This window comes from Pagrus major, chromosome 23 (genome assembly GCF_040436345.1).
Source record: "Pagrus major chromosome 23, Pma_NU_1.0".
Lineage (NCBI taxonomy): Eukaryota > Metazoa > Chordata > Actinopteri > Spariformes > Sparidae > Pagrus > Pagrus major.
The window spans coordinates 2,759,000-2,779,222 of NC_133237.1; the positions used below are offsets into that span (position 1 = coordinate 2,759,000).

General features: G+C 42.0%; 1 protein-coding gene across 1 annotated transcript; it reads right to left on the reverse strand.

Moving 5' to 3' along the window:
- Positions 1-174: 174 nt before the first annotated feature.
- Positions 175-14,067, reverse strand: cbx1a (chromobox homolog 1a (HP1 beta homolog Drosophila)). Its single transcript, XM_073494041.1, has 7 exons — positions 14,018-14,067; positions 10,772-10,911; positions 7,039-7,315; positions 6,644-6,815; positions 6,353-6,447; positions 5,232-5,657; positions 175-791 (listed from the first exon to the last, which is right to left on the reverse strand). The coding sequence occupies exons 1-6, from the start codon at positions 14,065-14,067 to the stop codon at positions 5,507-5,509; spliced, it is 885 nt and encodes a 294-aa protein (XP_073350142.1). The 3' UTR covers positions 175-791; positions 5,232-5,506.
- Positions 14,068-20,223: the final 6,156 nt, after the last annotated feature.

Consider the following 20,223-nt stretch of genomic DNA (forward strand, 5'->3'; position numbering starts at 1 on the left):
AAGTTGAATCCACAAGAATGCCAGAATGCCAGGACTCAAGGTTTCCCAGTACAACAATGCATTGTATGAGATGACCAATGTTACTCACATCACCTGTCAGTGGTTTTAATGTTGTGGCTGATCGGTGAATGTCTTGTGTACCATTAAAATAAAGAGACACAAAAGTACAAAAAGTTACGAAAACAAAAACCTTTATTGTCTAAAACAGACAATTAAAAGTAGATCAGCCATGAGAGTAACATCGCAAGAGAAACCAAGAAACATGCAACACGACAACACAAGCTAATCCACTAAATACAGAGAAAAGTTTCAAAGACAAGATAGAAAAGCTAACTAGCAGACCCAAGTGCAGCTAATTCAATCACTCTGTCAATGGTGAGGTACAAAAGAAGGCAGTAATAAAGCAGGACATTTAACTCACAATACTGATGTAATATAGTGAAGAAATGAGAATGCCCCGAAGGTCAGAAGTTCTAAAAAAAAAAAAATACTCTTAATTAGCTTAATTAGGGGGTTTTATATGCCTACACAACCTGTGGCTGGTTGTTTCAAAATTGGACTGTGTTTGTACATAGCTTTCTGCTTTGAGTTCGTACATGTCCTCTTTATCATGTAACTAGGGGGTTAGGTCTAAAATGACCATTCTGTAGGAAAATGTAAAAACAAAAAAAAAAACAAAAAAAACAAATTAAAGCTGCAAGCAGCGATGAACGGGCCCTCGCAGTCCACGCGCGTCTGGGCATGCTGCTGTCACTACATGGTGCTGTCGGGGCTTGTTCATGTAACAACTTCTGTTGAGGAATGAGAAGTGAAGGCAGTTAAACTGTTATTTCATCATTTAGCAATAAAAGCGCCACCTGTTGGCCGATTTGCACCGAATTTTGCACAAACCGTCAAGGGGCCATGGAACATCAGTAAAAAAACTTTAGTGTTAATGGGAATGTATTTCATCAAGATATGGAAGAATGTCTGTTTGAGCACAATGTGCAGGAAATTGTTGTTTCATATTTTGGGCGTACTTTGGACTATCACAATTCTTTTAATAACTCTTGACTATAGCGCCACCTAGTGGTGGAAATTCACAACGACAACAGATTATAAAAATTTTCGCCAGGTGTGACATATATTCCAAGTTTGGTGAGTTTTGGGGTATGTTCAGGCAGTGAAAAATGCGATCATTTGGGACAAAGAAAAATAAAAAAAAGAATAATAATCACTACAGAAACAATAGGACCTCGCAGGTTTTCTGCTCGGGCCCTGATTAAAAGGCATTACGAGGTGAAGCAGAATGTACACTGGAAATCAATGGAGTTGCAATACAATAAGTATACGTTCAGAATTCAGTTTTTTCTTCAAGGTCAGTTCTCAAAGAAAAAACCTCTGGCAACAAAAGGCAAGTTAACAGTTCAGAGAAAGAGGGATCAGAACTAGCTCACCTGGGTCTGTTAACAGAGGAAGCTACTACGCTAGCTTTAATACAGTGTACATAGAAATAAACACAGCCGGGCTACATTCAACACATTAGCATTAGGCAGGAGAGAGAACAACAGAGAAAGACCTTTTTTATGAGGCAACATGTTAACCATGCTGAATTCAAAAGTTCTAACCTGTTTTATTTATGAATATCTAAACACAGGATGGTCTATAAGCAAGTGGAACCAAGAAATACTCCAAACGTGCATCATGTCTTGAGTGTCACCCGGCCAGTGCAAGCTAAAATGATACAATCTATAAAAACACACATGTGGCTGAGTGTGTGTGTGTGTGAAGTTACAAAACAAGGGAGTGGAAATGATGATATTAAACATACTTTCCATCAGAAGTAAAACCCAGTTGGGTTTGTTTATGGAGCATGTACCTACTGAGCGACGGAGCCAGTCTCATCAGGAAACCTCCACCTACCAGCCACAGTGGCACTTTAACCATCAGCCAAAACAGCTTGTTGGCTGGTTTCCTGCCAACATGGCTGGCAGAGTAGATCAATGTACAAACTACAGCCAGCAATTGACTGACAGATGCCTACTCAGTTCCCACACTGAAATTCTCTTGTCCAACATCATTTTGTTAACTTTTGGTTCAAGCTGGGGCGCATTTACACCGAGGGCAACAAGTGAGCAGGGGTGCCATTATCTCAACATAAAGCCAACATGTTTGATGATCATCCATCAGAAAGGCTTGTAGCAGCAGCTCAAAATGTATGAGCATGCTTGTCTACCTACCCGTGCAATTTGACGTCATGAACAGTAAGTTATTAAACAAGACATTAACTCCAGCGTGCATCAGATTTCCAGAAGCATAAAAAAATAAACTTTAGCTTGACAGTGGTGCTGTAGTAAGTCAACATCAGAGAAAATAAACTGCCAAGAAAGGCCACCTGCAGACTGTCGGCCTAGCACAGTGTTCAGTCTAGTTGTATAATGTGTTTCTGTCTGAATGATTATCAGCTGGTTCCTGACACTTTGCTCGTCTAGTCTCCAGGTTAACAGGCGTCTCAGCCTCCTCAGGCAAGTTCTTGGACTGCCACTCCTAACACTGATTCTGACCCAGTAAAACGCTAACTGCTATATGACAATTGTAACTCTTTACCTGAAGTAATCCAGTGTGCCCATCACTACAGCAGTGTGGAAACTTACAGCCTGCCTTTATGCTGAGTTTTGCTGCTGTTTGTACACTCTACCAGCCATTTTGGCAGGTAACCAGCCAGCCTGAGTTTCGATAAAAGTAAGCACCGTTGTCCGTTTAGCTGACTTCCTGTCCGTTTTGCAGTGAGCTATCCCCTCCCTCCTCTCTACGTCACCAAACAGGAGGATCCTGCTCTCTGCAGGTTCACAAGCAGAAAAGACCACCTCTTTCTGGAGTTCTCTGTCCTGATTGGATAAAGTGGGCAGGGATACCAGAAAATGTCTTTACACTTTTACTACACGAGCAGACTGACCACACTCGATGACAATGATTACATGATTAATTTTGGGAAACAAAACAGCCACAACTGCCAGTGAATTAACTTAAGTCTGTACACTCGTGCTGGCAGGCTATTATTTGATGTCATACTAAACAAATATTGTGTCCTAGTGAAAATGGTTGGTGAATTTACGGTACTTAATCGTAACTGTGTTCAAGTAAATACTGAAACTAAATAAAGCGTATTAGTAATGTAATGTCCTAATATAAACCTTAATATCTAGAACACATATGATTGAGTCACATGAAATACAACAGATGATCAGCTTTACATTCACAGAAAAGCTACCGGTTTGCCTCTGAACCTTCACCAAATAAGTACAAAAACCTTAAAGGGATAGTTCGGATTTTTTGACATGAAGTTGTATGACATCCTCACCATCAGTGTCGTGCATCAGCAGTGACTTTTCCCCCACTGCGTCCTGTGAGCCGAGGTCTGTCCTGCTGTTGTTGCTGAAGAAAGCAGTTCTGGCTAGTATGCGGGGTCACGAAGATAAAGCGTTTTGCTTCAAAAAACAATATCCGTTCAAAAGAGTAAAACATTTGCATCACAAAATCGTTTACGACAAAAAAGTCAGACCTCACGATCACCTGGCACTATTTCCCCTCCCTTCGTATCACTGCGCGCTTCCGCCTGTTGACAAACCGCACTGCTCCTTCAGCTGTTTCACGGTGTTTACATGCTCGGATGTGCGAGAGAGCTAACGTGAGTACTAGCGAGATTATTAGACAAGAGGATATATAAAAATGGTGCGGATTTGCGATTATCCGGGTTGCAACAACAAAGATCACACCAAGTCGCCGTATATATTTCACCGCTTTCCTGTCACGGACATTGCTATTAGGCAACTTTGGCTTCTTGCCATAGGCTTGAACATTGAAGCGAGACTGCCAAGGGTGAAAAAGCTTCGTGTGTGTAGTGCACACTTCAGCAAGGACGATTATGTTCCTACACGCCCAGGAAAGTGGAAGAAACATGTTTTGAAGAGCGCTGCTGTGCCACGACCCCAGGTAAGAACAACTATCTACAAGCTAAAGATGGTGCCTTTTTATATGATGACTTATTATTATTGTCAGCAACTTGGACCGCTTCTCTGTCTCTCTCCTCTCTCTCTCTGCCCGTTCTAACTCCCATTTGACGAAGCTCGGTGTCTGTGTATTCGGGTTCATAAAGATATCCCTTTGGCTCTGTGGTAAAAGGAATGTCTTCATCACTCGTTTCGTAGTCAGACATATTTACGTTTACCATCCGAGCATGTAAACACCCTGAAACAGCTGATGGAGCGGTGCGGTGTGTCAACAGGCGGAAGCGCGCAGTGATACGAAGGGAGGGGAAATAGTGCCAGGTGATCGTGAGGTCTGACTTTTTTGTCGTAAACGATTTTGTGATGCAAATGTTTTACTCTTTTGAACGGATATTGTTTTTTGAAGCAAAACGCTTTATCTTCGTGATCCCGCAAACTAGCCATAACTACTTACTTCAGCAACAACAGCGGGACAGACCTCGGCTCACAGGACGCAGTGGGGGAAAAGTCACTGCTGATGCACGACACTGATGGTGAGGATGTCATACAACTTCATGTCAAAAAATCCGAACTATCCCTTTAACTTACAGTTTTAACAAATACAGACGTGTTCATTAAAAATCAGACAGAAAGCAAAATACAAGCTTTGGGCAGGAACACCCATGGCTGGAATGGCTAAAAACTGTCAGCTTTTTAAAAAATCTGTCTTAGCTGACAACTGCAGGACATTTGAGCTCTGGCTGGTTGGCTGCCACAGTGGCTGGTAGGACACACAAGGTCAACGCCAATGGCTGCTGGTCTTTTCATGTAGACTGTAACCCCTCTTTGTCAATCTGTCCATGTCAGAGTGAAATGTACAGTCATCATTTGGCATTTGATAGTTTCAATTAAGGAACAGCTTTTCTTCAACTATTATGAGAACTCCGGTGGCACGAAGAGAACAGATACTGAAAAGAGACACTCCTCCATAATACCTCACCTCATTCCATTTCAAAAGAAGTTCCCTCCAATGTATCCTGACAAAGCAGGAAGGGAAGTTTGTGCTCTCTGACCAACCACAATTCCCTGGCTACTTTCACTGTCTTATGAGCCGAAACATTCTTAAAACAGGACCTCTGACTGGGGGCCAGTGATTGGGAGCAGAGACAAACTTACCAGCAACAGCCAAACATTCAGCTCGCTTCTCACATGAAGGTGAAAATTTAAGAGGTAGCTTGACATAAGAGAGACTATGTGTCAACATACCTCTTTAAGAAAAATTTACATTGTCAGTAGAGACACAGGTGGGAGCATCTTTTGAGGAAACGACGCCGTCTCCTTTCAGGGGAGGAAAACATACTCCTTTCCTGTCAGCTACATTGGCAGTTCAATCCCAACGATTTTCTTCATTTTCTCTGCCAAAGTAGCTGCTAGAATCAATTACATGGACAACAGTTCACCAGCATGTAGTTGATTTCCCACCCTGCACTTCGATACTTCCTTTATTTCCTCTTTGCACCTTTGCCTCATCCTCCGCTCATCTAGTCTTTTTTCTCCTCCTCTTTCTTCTCCTCCTCCTCTGTGGGGTAGGAGTGCCAGGTGAGGCGCTCCTCGTAGAAAGAGATGACCACCTGGGGACATTTGACATTGGCCTCCTTGGCTGGGACGAGGTCTGCCTCGTCTGAGTTTTTCCTGTTAATTTTGATTTAAGAGAAAGAAGCATAAAGGGGGGAGGGGAGAAGCAATGTTGCAGAGAGACAGATGACAGAAAGAGCAGAGTAAGGGGGGAAAGGATAGGCAAAAAAAACAAAACATAAATAAAGTCAACAGATGGGGGAAACAAGCCATACAGAAGAGGGAGGAAGAACACAAAAAAAGAGAACCATGTTACTCCAACAATAATCAAACTAAACGTTTTAACCAAGCCATTAACAAGCACCACCACCCAAAGTTGTTCTATAGGAAAGTGGTTCCCAACTGGTGGCTTAATTCTGAACAGGTCCTCAGCATGTGGTTCAATTTCAGAAACTTCTATTTGATATGTAATGAATCTCAGTGAAACTGAACTGTCTTTGAAACACTCTTTTCCACTTCCTAGCAAGTACTGGTGAGACAACCTGCAACTTGACAAAACAACTGACCTTAGCCTTCAACAGTGGACTCTATGAAGCCTGGACAACATTACCCGTGTAAGCAGCATGTGTCCACACAGTGTTGCTGCTGCAGCGATGCTACTACAAACCTTATCTTTCTACTTGGAGTTTGCCTTTCATAGAGATCACTAAAGATGATGACATAATTTTACTTTGACCTTGCTGAGAGAGAATTACTGCGCTCCACCTGTTTATAATTTTTTATAACATTATAAACTGACAGTGAAGACCCACCACTTCATGAGGAACATCAGCTCTCCACTGGAGTCCGTTGCTCCAATAATCCTCTCCGGCTGCAGACCTCTGCCAAAACCTCTGGCCTTCTCGCCCTACAGACAGGACATGTAAGGACAAGAGAACACATGACCAAAGAAGAAAGATTAAACAGTCAGGACATAATGCTGCAAAGAACTCTAATCACCTGTGTGTAGATGTTGAATATGATCTGTGAAAAGATTGTTACATGTTTTGTGCTCTGGTTGACAGCTGAGTTTTAGTGTGGTGCAACCCCCCTCCTTTGCTCACCTCCTCCTTCTTCCTCTTGCTCCCTCGTTCCTCAGAGTCTCCCGTGGCCTCACTGGTGACTTTCCTTTTGCCTTCCTTCTTTTTCTCCTCCTTCTCTTTGTGTTTTTGCATGTACTCTGCGATGAGGTCTGGGCAATCCAGGTTCTCTTCCGGCTCCCATGTGTTATCCTCACTGGAAAGGTGGGTACAAAGAGCACACATAAATGGAAGATGTTTTTTAAAACTACATTTTGTTAAGATTATCTGCAGGACTGCAACTCAGAACAAAAATCTTGATTTTTCAACTTTTAATTATCAACTTTCTATTTTTAGGTCTTATTCAATGCTCACACATTATTGCTATCTGCATGTTCTAACTAAACTAAAAAAAAAAAAAAGTGTGAAGACAGACTCACTCTGAGAACCCCTTCCATTTCAGCAGAAACTCCACTTTTCCCTTTACCACTCGGCGGTCCAAAACCTTCTCCACCACATACTCCTCCTCCTCTTCCTCCTCCTCTGCTGCTGCTGCTGCTGCTGCTGGTGGTGGTGGTGGTGCTACTGCTGCATCTGGTGCTGGTGCTGGTGCTGGTGCTGGTGCTGGTGCTGGTCCCGCAGGCTGCTCCTCCTCCTCAGCCTTCTTGCTCTTCTTTGCTGCTACGGTCGCCAGCTTGACGTCTCCTGAGGGCACCTCTAGAAGAGGAAACACATGAAGAGAAAAACGAAAGGGTTAGAATAACTAAGTGAATTATAGTTTACTATGGAAAATACTGCAATACTCTGTTTGAATGGAGACTGGTGACGTGATCAATACTGTGGACATTAAAACTGAAATGACATCATCATCAATGGCTGACAGTCATTTGCCGTTATTCCATTACATCTGCTGGCCTGGCTCTACTCGCTTAGGCAGCCCAGCGCGGCTGGGGTTTTGCTTTTCCATCACAACTGGGCTACCTGCTTGAAGGTGTGTCTTAAACCAATGGTGTGCTTGTCCCAATCCCTGCAGTTTTATCGAAGAATCACTGCTAACAATGTGGCTCCGCTAATTCAGTTAAAAAAAAAACTTTCATTTACAATAACTTCTTCACAATAAAAAACGCCTACTGTTTAGTTACTTAAAAGCTTGTATTATGAAGCAGCATTACAGGAAACGTTGTGTTTTCACCAGCAGTAACTAAACTGCAGCTTGGCCCTGCTTCGGGCCAGGTCCATCACTGGCGCGAATCAACTTGGTGCAGTAGAACTGGTAATGGAAAAGCAAATCAGCGTGGCTCAGTTTGACTCGGCAAGGCCCAAAGTGCTAGTGGAAAAAAGGCAACTGAGTACTGAGCCCTGACCATTATAATATTGTGATTTAAAATCCCCCCCCCCCCCCCCCCCCCAGCACAAAAAGTAGTGTGTCCCATCAGAGTTGCTATAAAACACAGTTGTTGTCGTTTGTGAAATGTGGGAGAGAAAATGAAATGAAGTTTGTTGCTGCTCAGTGCACTAACATTACGTCTCCATGTCCCATTTATCATTTTCTTATTAAATCAGCCCAGTTAGGTGAATCGTAGATGCTTGGTTCAATTTGTGGCAGCAGTGTTTCTATTTTGTGGGCTGCTGTTAGTGTGCTTGTTTAAAATTTTCCATTGTTCTTCACAGTTTTCTGAGTTTAGCGTCCCTAGTACAGATAGCTGGATAACTTTGTTTCAAGCTTTGGAACGATTTTTTATTCTCATTCTCAGGTCGTCGTCAAATAACAACGCTATTTAAATCTCCAGCCATATGCCTGGTAAGTTATAATTTCCTCTATGAGAACAATTTTAAATTGTCTTAAAAAGGTGGTCTAAGTGAATGGTTTATAAGCTCAACGAACAAATATTTGACCTGAATGTCTCCAGTTTGTCCTGGATATTGATGGCTTATCAGGAGACGCTGAAACACAAAACTCCCCTGTCTTAAAACCATGCATGTCCTTCGATTTTTGATCCAAGAAAACTTAATACACCTCTTTGACTTGCAGAACCCCCGTCAAACCCAGTTTAAAAGCCATGGGGAAGCCATGTCAGACCCAGCAAAGAGGAAAAAAAGCTGAAACCTGAGAATGCAGGGAAAGGAAGGAGGAGGGGGTCACCAGATAAAGAGCTGCACTGTTCAAAGGACTGGCTCTAATAAACACTGAGAGAGCCTTTAACTCTTACAGCTGGAGTGTGTCTGTTGAGTGGTTATACTCCAGCAGCCACTTTGGCAGATAAGCCAACTTTAAAGCTAAAAACACAACATCTTGTCCAGGCTACCCTTTGTTCCACTAGCCTCTGTTACTGAATGCAGCCTTTCATTCAACATTTCTTTTATATGTCTTTCAAACAAATCAGCATCAAGTTAAACTACAATCAGTTTGAGAGCACAGAAAAAACTACAGCTCCAGTTTAAGACTACAAGCACACCAGGGCAGGTACTAATTTACATCATCATAATTTGGTTTCATCCATATCTGTAAAACTCAACAATACTCCTATTCACTTTTTCAACATTCTATTTGTAAAATCTGCTGTCTAAGAACTTCTGCTGCCCCAAATACAGTGACCAGCTGAATAATTGAACATAGAAAATCTCAAGAGGGAAATAGTGAATATGAATCTTTTTAACCAACAACTCAACACTATTATCAACAGGATCCGAAATTAACACCCACCAAGCGCCAATGGTGGGTTAATTTTCTGTTTGGCGAGTAAATCGATCGAAGATGAAGATACTGTTACTGTTCTGTTTAGGGCTTAACGTTCTCAGGAGCCATGTCTAATTTCAGACATAGAACAATTGATAGATAGATTTTCTTGCTTTAACTCCTGTTGATAGCAAATACATTCATCAATATATTAAAAATAATTATGCTTCAACTTTGCTCTGGCCTCTTCTTTAAGTCTGTATTCAACATAATTCTTTATCTCAATGAAATGTATGGAAATTAATGTATATGTAAAGGCAATTTATTATTTTGGCCGGTAAAAAAGATGCTTGGCCGGTGGATTTTTTCATCTACCAGTCCACTTGACTGGTGAGTCAAAAAGTTAATTTCGGACCCTGATTATCAAGTACACAATTTTGAGCTAAACACCCACATTCAAAGCCGTTGTTATGATCAGTTGAAATGCAAAGAATGGAGGAAAGGAAAATCACTACTAGCTAGAGGTGAATCTTCACTGCCCTCACAATTCGACTACGATTCAGCCGTCAACGATTCGAATGCAAAACAATTCTCGATGCATCTCAGTGTATGGCACCCTCAATGATCTCCATTACTGCACATGGCTACTTTTTCATCCAACAAGCAGCAGTGTTGATGAACCATAACTCCGAAAGATAACACAAACCATAACCTCAACCATACAGACCAGACAATATGTAGTTAGGATGGCACTCATAATTTTGAAACAAGACGATGATTATCTGCGTCTCTCAGTCATATTTGATATTATCTAAATTTGACATTTTCCACAATTTCTCATTCATGGTCATGTCATGAGATAATGTCTTAATTTTATCTCAAAGTGCACCAGATGGATGCATTTAACTTTTCCTCCCCCTATAGTCTCAAGAAATCCTGTGGGAAACACTGCACATGGACTTATTACCAGAAAACCAAAGTCCAGTGTTCATCTTTTTTGGCTAACTTACATCAACATGCATACTCAACCAATGAAACCCCCAAAAGGTTTAGTACCGAGAAGGAAAAACGCCCTCCTCCATGCCTGCCGAGTAACAGTGACCGTGATTTGTAGTCTGCACCCACAGAGAAACACAATGCGGCCGCCACTTTATACTCATGTTGACAAATTAATTCTAGATTCTAGCTTTAAAGGGTTTTTGTGTCTATACCATAAGACTAGAAGCTTTTCTGTGCACTGTTTGATGAGACGCGTCAGCTGCACACCATTTCATCATCATGCATGCACACGCTGTATGCTCACGCGCTGCACTGGACAGTCAACGAATGCCAAAATAAGTTGGGATAATTCCCTTTAACTTGATTTGGCCACAAAATATTGCAATTCACCAAAACCCGAGCAAGTACATGAGCCAGGCAGCCGCCCCCTTCAACCAGAGGGCAACATGGCTGGCGTGTTTTCCCTCAACGGCTAACGTTAGCTTCATGAGCCTTACCTTTACAGAGAATACTTCGGTGCGCTTTTAAGGGCTCACGACAGGCCCGAGGGAAAACGCTGCGGTCACCGGCTGTTGTAGACGAGTTACAGGCCGCAGACGCGCCAGTGGCGACACACAGGTAACCCGGGTTGACTCGACTTTAACTCAATGTGCTCTGCTGCTGAATAACACAATAGCCTCAGCGTCGCTAACAACCACTATCGATCCCGTTCTGCCCGCCAACAGCACCACCGGACGTGACGTCAATGGATAGCCAAAGCATTCTGGGAGGTGAGGTTTTCGCCGTCAGAAGAGCAACCGCTATACAGTGAATATAATTTTGATTTACGGTCGAGTAACTGTAGGTGCTGAATAATTACAGCTGAATCAGCTTTAGTGTAACATCATACATACGGAACCTGTTAAAATAGCAACAGTTTAAGACTGTAAACTTGTTCAGTTCAGTTATCTGCCACCTTTGGCCCAACTACAACTGCTGGTGTTATAACTATTACATCTTGTAAAATTAAAAATGGAAATATTTTTCCATCTATGAATACACTTACTTTGGTCAAATTAACTGGAACAAATGGTCAACAACTGTAGCCCAACAAATTATTTAAATTCAGTTTTAGGTGGTCGAGAAGATTTTAAGCCAAAAAACCAGACGGTCGCTTGTCATTCTGGTAAGAAGTGCGTTTGAGATCAGAGCTGTCACACAGCTGTCACACTGCCTTTGATTAGTCAACATGTCAAGAACACAGACCTTGTTTGGGCCAGATATCATGGGCGGCTAACAAGGTCAGTTGTCCACCCTCTGGACTTGTAGCCTGCACCCCCTTGGACTTCAGTCGTACATACTGTGAGGCTCGTAAAGACTACAATGATAAATTGCCTAAATAAAATAAAATAAAAATAAATCACATCTACAGTACAGATGCAACGATTTATCAGCTGAATATCAGCATCGGCCGATATTTGCCTTATTGACTGGCACTGGCCTTTCAACTCGTCAGATTTAATTCACCGATGGTTGTGGCCAATGTAATCTTGCTGTGTCATTAATTTTGTGCTGGGGACTTAACAAATTCAAAATCATGTTGATGGTACAGTGTCTTTTAATAGGGTGAATGGTGTCTGTCACTTGTTTCTGCACTATGTAACTTCAGTGAGAGGGTAGGATCACAGCGTTATATACATGTTTACTTCAACATACAAGTTTTCAAAACATTACATTGTTATGACGTAATGATTTGTGTTTAGTCAGCACCTACACCAGTGTTGAAAAATATACTGAAATATCGATAAATATTGAATATTTGACACCATTTCAATACTCATTTTCCACACTATTGATACTGTCTATGGTCAGAAGTAAATTGCCTTAAATGCTGGTGTGCTTAACACACAGTACACAAGCCTTGTTATATTAAATCAAAAACAATTTTGTGTTGTGTACATTTTTTCCCTGTGGTATCGAATATCTATTTTTCAAGGTATTGTATTGAAGTCAGAAATTCCAGTATTGTGACAACACTCACCTACATTACATGTGACAAAATTGTTACAGATAAGACTTTATTGATCCCTCACCAGGGAAATTCACGTTATAGCAGCTTACAGATTGAGTGAAAGATAAGAAAATTGAGACAAGATAAAAGCAAAGCAAAGAAAGAATACACAATAGAATAATAGAAATATGAAATACAACACTACTGTAAATAAAAATTACAATTACGGCTGGTGCAACACGTCGACGTATTCGTTTACGTAAATACGCCATGCTCGAGCACATGAAACAGAAGCATCCCTGGGCGTTTTCTCAAGACGGCAGCAAGGAGCAAGACGGCACTATTAGGTGTGGGAGTCACTCCATGGTCCATGTGTGACATGTTGGGAATCCCCGCTGATCAGTTTGCCAAAAGACGAAGCTGCTATGTTTAGGCATGCTGGAACTACTAGTGATTGTTTATTCTCATCGACAGATTAAAAATAACAGTTAACAACCAGGATGAGGAAGATGATTACTGTGGGTTTTAAACAAGCGGGCATATCTTTCCCTTATTAATGTTATCAGGTTCTTTATTGTCAAATGGGAATGTTTGCTTTTCACTTTGGCAACAAATCCTCTGGCAAAGTGTTGTCGGTAAAAGCCTCTTACTCTCATCAAGTGACAAATTAAATGTGACTACAGCTACTCTGCTGATGCTGCAAGGAGCAGACACCTTCAGTTTGTAATTGTAGCATCTGTTGTCGACTAACTACTGAAACTATTGTATACCATAAATGTGAACACTGTGTAACACTGGCAATGCCAACTACCGCTGCAAGCAGCCCAGTATGTAAGATTTATTTCAGATCAGTCTTGTGCAACACATGTTGATGAGGCTAGTAGCGTTTTTCCATTACATCTGCTGTCCTGGCTCTACTTAATTTGACTGGATGGCAGGAATGAGCATTTCCATCAAATCAGGGCTACATGGGCCACAGAGTCCTACATGACAATTGCTGCCAATGTTATTGATAATGAGTGGGAAATGCACTTCTATGTGCTGCAAACAAGGGCTATGCACGAGACTCATACTGGTGCTAATCACCGCTCAGAGAAGCGCACTCAGCTCTGAGTATGCTGATCAGTTGCTGTTCCTGAAGAAGAACATGCATATTTGAGGATGAATTGAAATGTGCTCAGGTTTACATAATACAAGTTACTTCAAAGCACTGAAATGTTCTCATGGTTATGTAAAGCAAGCTGGTAAACTCTGAAATGTTCCAGGTTTATATAAAACAAGTTGATAAGCAGTTAAATATGTCCAGATATACACAAAAACAAGTTTGTCATGCTTTAGAAAGTTTAAGCACTAAAATTTGTCAAGGTTTACATAAAGACAAGTTTGTTAAGCTTCTATGAATTATAAGCATAAAATGTGTACAGGTTTACATACACAAGTTGGTTATGCATGCAAAGCACTAAAACTTCTATTTGTATATATGCCTTTTATAAAGAATTGTGGGGTTTTTTTGTTCTATAGTTCTGTAAATTGAATTTACAGACTTCTACTGAAGAACTGTGCTGTTTTCTAAGTTTGGACTTTTGCCAGTTTATGTGATGGCACATGTGGACATTGACAAGTTATAGTCAGTGTGTCACACTATGTGAGTACTGTATTCACTTTTTGTTCCGAGTTTCAACTCAGTTTGTGTCGAATTCTGTGAAACTGTCGCCAAATTTCAGTGAATAAATAGAGAAATCCTGCACTTTACCTTTTTACGGGCATTTTGTATTCTTCAGTCAGACAGATATCGTGATGCATCTTTATACGATTGTCTTGCAATATATGGATTATTGCAGAATCACTGTATTGTGATATTATCGGGATTGTGGGCCATGTATCACGTATTGTATCATATCTAGGGCTGCACCTAACAATAATTTTTTTATTGATTAATTAACTGATTATTTTGGGATTAATCAAACTATTATTTTTTTATTACTCAATCGATATAACAACACATTTACCCAAAATAACATTTTAAAACTAGTCCTATTCAATCATCTTGAATCATCAACAAACAAATATGACAAAGTATGCACTGCAGGGCATTATTCCTCAGAAAAAAATAGCCCAGTCTTAACTGGTAATCTGTGTAATCCTGATATACATTACATTTGGGTGGGGACAAAAAGTAAACAGGACTTAATTTTGGAGAAACAGCCAGATGTCACGTTGCGATGGCCAGTCACTTAAGCTGGTGATCATGAGGGCATATTATTTAGCATGAACACATTTGTTTCTCTGTGTACAGGGTTTCCGCTACATGTAATTGATCGTGGCGCACCGCCACGGCAAAATAAAAGCCGCCACACCTTCAGAATGATGATTTTTTTTTTTTTTTTTAATGTTAAAACAATGTAAAGCAGGTTTTCCACTAGAGGTTGCACAGACTAGTCCCCTGCTCCACAATGACGTTTTGAGCTTGACGTCGACTAGTCGCTGATCATGTAACAGTAGGCTACAAGAGTAGCGGCTTGAAACAACAGCTGAGTGCGCTGAATGAAAAAAATACGAGCGCAGTCAAGCTGGATAGAACGAGCGCGTACCAGACAGGAAGTCGGGCACAGAAAAGGCGAGAGAATCCGGTCAATTTTCAAAATAAAATAAATGATGATTAAGTTTGCTTGTCCGTCTATAAGTATTTGTCAGTTGCGTCTGCACACAAGACACATCCATAGGCTACATACAGCGCTAGAGACAGACCTGTGTTTGGAAAACCGAGCAGATACAGACGGGTTGATGTTTGACCGGCGCGGAGAGAGAGAGCAGGAGAAACTGCCGCTTCCGCGGGCAGTGTGTCCGGGCTGCCGGCAATTAAAAAAAACAAAAAAAAAACTCCGCTCATATCGACAGCTTTACGTCGCGCACAACAACAACAGCAGCAACCAACCAGGAAAAACTAAAACTGTGAGTGAAACTGTGACTGAGCAGGACTGTGATGGTGACGAGGCCTGTGTGTCGTTTTCCTCCCTAATTGTTTAATGAACAGTAGCTACAGTATTTTCTTTTGCACCTGTAGGCTATATGTTACAAAAAAACAAACTGATTTACAGCTTGTTGTTTATAAAGCTGCTGTACTGTGGACTCATTTCTGTGCATGAGCTGTCAGTCAGTGAAACAGATTGTTGCAGAGCATTTCCCTCCTCCTGGGATTTTAGTTATGATGGGAAAAATATGAATGATGTCATCAGCGACTAGTCGACGATCCGGTCGCACGCACCCCCCCCCCCCCCGTCGATCAGCCCACCCTCGCCGCCACTCTTTAAAAAAATCCTGGCGGAAACACTGGTGTAGCATCAAATTTCACTTTCACTTCAGTTCAGTCTTGTCCCCCACTTTAAAACTCAGCTGTTATACTGTTATATTTAGTCCGTCGATGAGGACAAACAATCACAAGTAGGACCAGCACGCCAGTAGCATAACAACATAGCAGCTTTGTCTTTCGGCAAACTGATCAGTGGGGGCTCCCAACACGTCACACGTTTCGCTGCATATAGATAGATATATAGATATCTCTATATCTCTATCTAGATATTGATATCTATATCTATCGATCATATCAATCTCTCCATCGATCATATCAATCTCTCCATCGATCATAGCTACCTCTCCATCTATCATAGCTACCTCTCTATCATATCTACCTCTCTATCATATCTACCTCTCTATCATATCTACCTCTCTATCTATCTCTATATCTATCTATATGGGGAGAGAGATCAAATTACCCAGGTATGTGCGCACATAAATGAGGCTACTACTTACTTCTACTACTGCAAATACTACTGAGGTGCTTCACAGGAAAGATACTCATAGCAGGGGACTGTAGATGCCAGTGGGCAGCTGCCACATATGAGAAGCTAACAACCATGTACATGTTCAGTTAAATTTTGCTGTCACACAGGGGCGTGCCACCAGAAGAGGCAAACTAGGTGCCGCAGAAGCTCACTCGACATTAGGAACAGCTGAAAAAAGAAGCTGGCGCTTGGAAAAAACACTATGCGGACACAGGCCCTAAGGCACTTTACAGTGCACCACCGCTGCCTCAAACCCCACTATGTGGGGCCCCTTCAAGGAGTGATGGGTGGATCAGGAGCGAGCAGGGCTCCTCTGTTTAACAAATGAACAGGCACCGCCTAGCAGGCCCAAAAGCAGACTCAAAATGTGGCAACTGCAGTGGTCGCAACCCCTTCCCCCATAAACAACCAATGGGCGATTTGCAATGGCATCTCAGTAGGAAATCTCCCTAAAGGAGCCCCATTCCATTCCTGTGGAACTTTTTCCCCATAACATTCTCAAAGCTTGTGCTAAAAGTCAATGGATGAAATCAACAGGAGTTATCCTTTTGGAAGTGAAAAAGGAGAAATAAGAGGATAATGAAAAAGAGAAGAAATACAGTGGTAAGTGGAGCAGTAATGACAATTAAGTAATACGGTAAATAACTGAATAATGTTATTAAGTCGAGCTTGAACTAATAAGGAAAACACTTATAACTGCAGCTGGCAACTTTGCTATGTGTGACATTCAGAGTTGTTAGCGTAATAAATTAAATATCATACACAGTCCACTGTTAAATCAAATCTAAATAGATGACATGTTGGACTGAATCCCCCTCTCACTACTCTCCTCTTCTCTCAAGCCCCATTCTCACTGCCTTTTCAAGGCGGGACTCGATAGTCCACCTCACTGGCTGTGTGAAAGTTACATGGAGAGAAACTGTCTCCCCATTCCGCCTCTGATCTGCCAGCGAAGGCAGTGACAGAGCCTCAACAGAGGTGAGACCACGTCTATGTTAAACCCGCAACGCGGGACAGGAGTGTGACGGTCTGATGGCATTCAGTCTGACAACTAAACAGATCCTTGATTTATCAAATAAAAGAGAAATGTCCCACACTTCAAAACACAAAGCAACGTTTAGCAGGTAGTGCCTTTGCAGTGTTTCCCACACATTAATTTATTTGTGGCGGGCTGCCACAATATTAACATTGGCCACCACATATTGATTTTCTATTTTTGGAGCTGCACGTCCCGTTCTCACTCACTCAAGACAGCGCACCGGTCAGTGAATAGCATGATGTTACATACTCCGATACAGTAGATGGCGGTGTGGTTTTAAGTCTGCCCGGTAAAACCAACGAAGAAGAGGAGGAGGACTATTTAATGCAGTTGGCTTGATCGTAACTTCCTCTGCAAAGAAGACGGCTGGCCTCATCGTCGAGATCAAGTCCCCAGAAAGAGCCCCAGGCCTTGAAGCCAGTTTTTGTCGTGGCCAAGCCGTGTATAATTGCATCGTCATGCGATGCTCTGGGGACTTTTTCCCGTAAGCTAACATTGTGAAAGACGCATCTGTAAAACGGTAATAAAAACCTCACAACCCCTGCGAAATGACTTGTTTTACTGAATTTGGGCAATTCGGTCCAATAAAATTTGGAGAGTTTAGAAGAGTCGACCGATTACATTGTATCCCCACCCAAGTTAGCTCGGTGCTAAACCGGAAATTAGCTGACTCATGGTTGTGGACCTTCATGGTCAAAGTTGTCAAATTTAAGGTGTGCTGATTGATTAAAATCAAGTCATGCAGTAACATGCAAGAAAATAGTCCACCTTAAAAGTTGTTGACTTGTAAAAAAAAAAATAAAATGTATTTGTCACTCCCCATTGACTTCTGTGCAAAGTTTTTCTGAAATATGCTCCCATGGGGTACAATGAAAGGGGTGAGACTTCACTTCTCTATAGAGAGGGGAATCACACATGTTGGTCAATTAAAAAAGGTTATTTTGCAAGTCAAGATTGTCAGTTTGTCGTAAAAATAGTACAATACCATTTACTTTTGTATAAAATTGTTCAGTGAACTACATCGACTCGCTCAATATACATCACCAACATGGCCGTCACAGCTGCCAAGAGAAAGTATTTAAAAAGATAAAAATCACAATAAATCTGGCCATATTGACAACTGCAGTAATGCAATTTTTCTGAAATAAGGTCCCATGAGGTCCACCGGAAGAGGTGTGACTTTGCCTCTCAATAGACAGCCAAAGCCACACCCCTTCCGGTTTGCCTTAAAATACATTATTATAAAAAGACTACACAGCCAACAGTTGCTTCAGTGACGTCATCTCATTCAATGCTCACCAAAACCCGCAACTTAACATTGCAGAGCTGCTCCTGTATATTAGCACCTCACATAACTGCAGTTGTCAATATGACCAGACTTATTGTGCTTTTCATCCTTTTTAGTACCTTTTCTGAGCAAAATTGGCAGCCATGTTGGTGTTGGGGACGTGTGTTGAGCAAGATGTAGTTCTCTGAGCAGTTTAACACAAAACTAGATGACATTTTACTTTAATTGTGACAAACTGAGACTTCCTTGACTTTTAAATTGACAAACATCCAGGGTGGGAAATTAGCACCCGCCACTGACCAAATGCTGGAAAATGTTAAGAATGTCGGTCTAAAACTAGCAACGACACTTGGGCTGTGCTGTGCGCCGCTTCAGCCGGCAAAATGATGGGCCCAGATGCTGGAGGATCGCTGCAGGTTATATTAATATGTCCCTCATCACAGATGAATTATTTCACCCACCCAAGCCCCATCCCCTATTAATCAGAGTGATGGTCTGCACATCCTGTCCGATTAGAGGACTGAGATCTGCGCATCACATTAGCACTTCCCCTCCAGTTAAATAGAGCATTTTGCTCATATACAGTTAAATGGAATTGTTGTCATCATTTTTAAAGGCAACGGCAAACTCCATGTAGAAAAATAAGACTGTCAGTAGCTGTTCTGGGTAGCTTGTATCCATGGTGCCTCCAGCTGATCAATGAGAAGAGGGCAAAATCTGTGTGCAGATTTACAAAACTGTATGCACATAGCTGGATTTCCACATCCATTTTTTTCTACCATGTGGCCCTAGGGGGCCTTACTGCCATACAAAGTTTTTCTGAAATAAGGTCCCATTGGGACCACTGGAAGGGGCGTGACTTTGGCTCTCTATAGAATTGCAAGTGGCCATGGAAAGAATTGGCTACTCATGGACATGTAACAAGTTAACCAATGTAGAGTCTAGCGGCATCTAGTGTTCCTCTCTTTTGGCTAACTTATGTCAACCACAATTCCCTGTGTGTGTAATTGATAAGCTAACTCTGACAGTCAACATGACCTCGGTTGTGTTGCAAGTCGGTTTTACTGTTTCGTGGTTTGGTGGCAAAAATGAAAAACGCCCTCCTCCATGCCTGCCGAGTAACAGTGGCCGTGATTTGTAGTCTGCACCTACAGAGAAACACAATGCGGCCGCCACAACTTTATACTCATGTTGACAAATTAATTCTAGATTTAAAGGGTTTTTGTGTCTATACCAGAAGAGTAGAAGCTTTTCTGTGCACTGTTTGATGAGACGCGTCAGCTGCACACCGTTTCATCATCATGCATGCACACGCTGTATGCTCACGCGCTGCACTGGACAGTCAACGAATGCCAAAATAAGTTGGGATAATTCCCTTTAACTTGATTTGGCCACAAAATATTGCAATTCACCAAAACCCGAGCAAGTACATGAGCCAGGCAGCCGCCCCCTTCAACCAGAGGGCAACATGGCTGGCGTGTTTTCCCTCAACGGCTAACGTTAGCTTCATGAGCCTTACCTTTACAGAGAATACTTCGGTGCGCTTTTAAGGGCTCACGACAGGCCCGAGGGAAAACGCTGCGGTCACCGGCTGTTGTAGACGAGTTACAGGCCGCAGACGCGCCAGTGGCGACACACAGGTAACCCGGGTTGACTCGACTTTAACTCAATGTGCTCTGCTGCTGAATAACACAATAGCTTCAGCGTCGCTAACAACCACTATCAATCCCGTTCTGCCCGCCAACAGCACCACCGGACGTGACGTCAGTGGACAGCCAAGGCATTCTGGG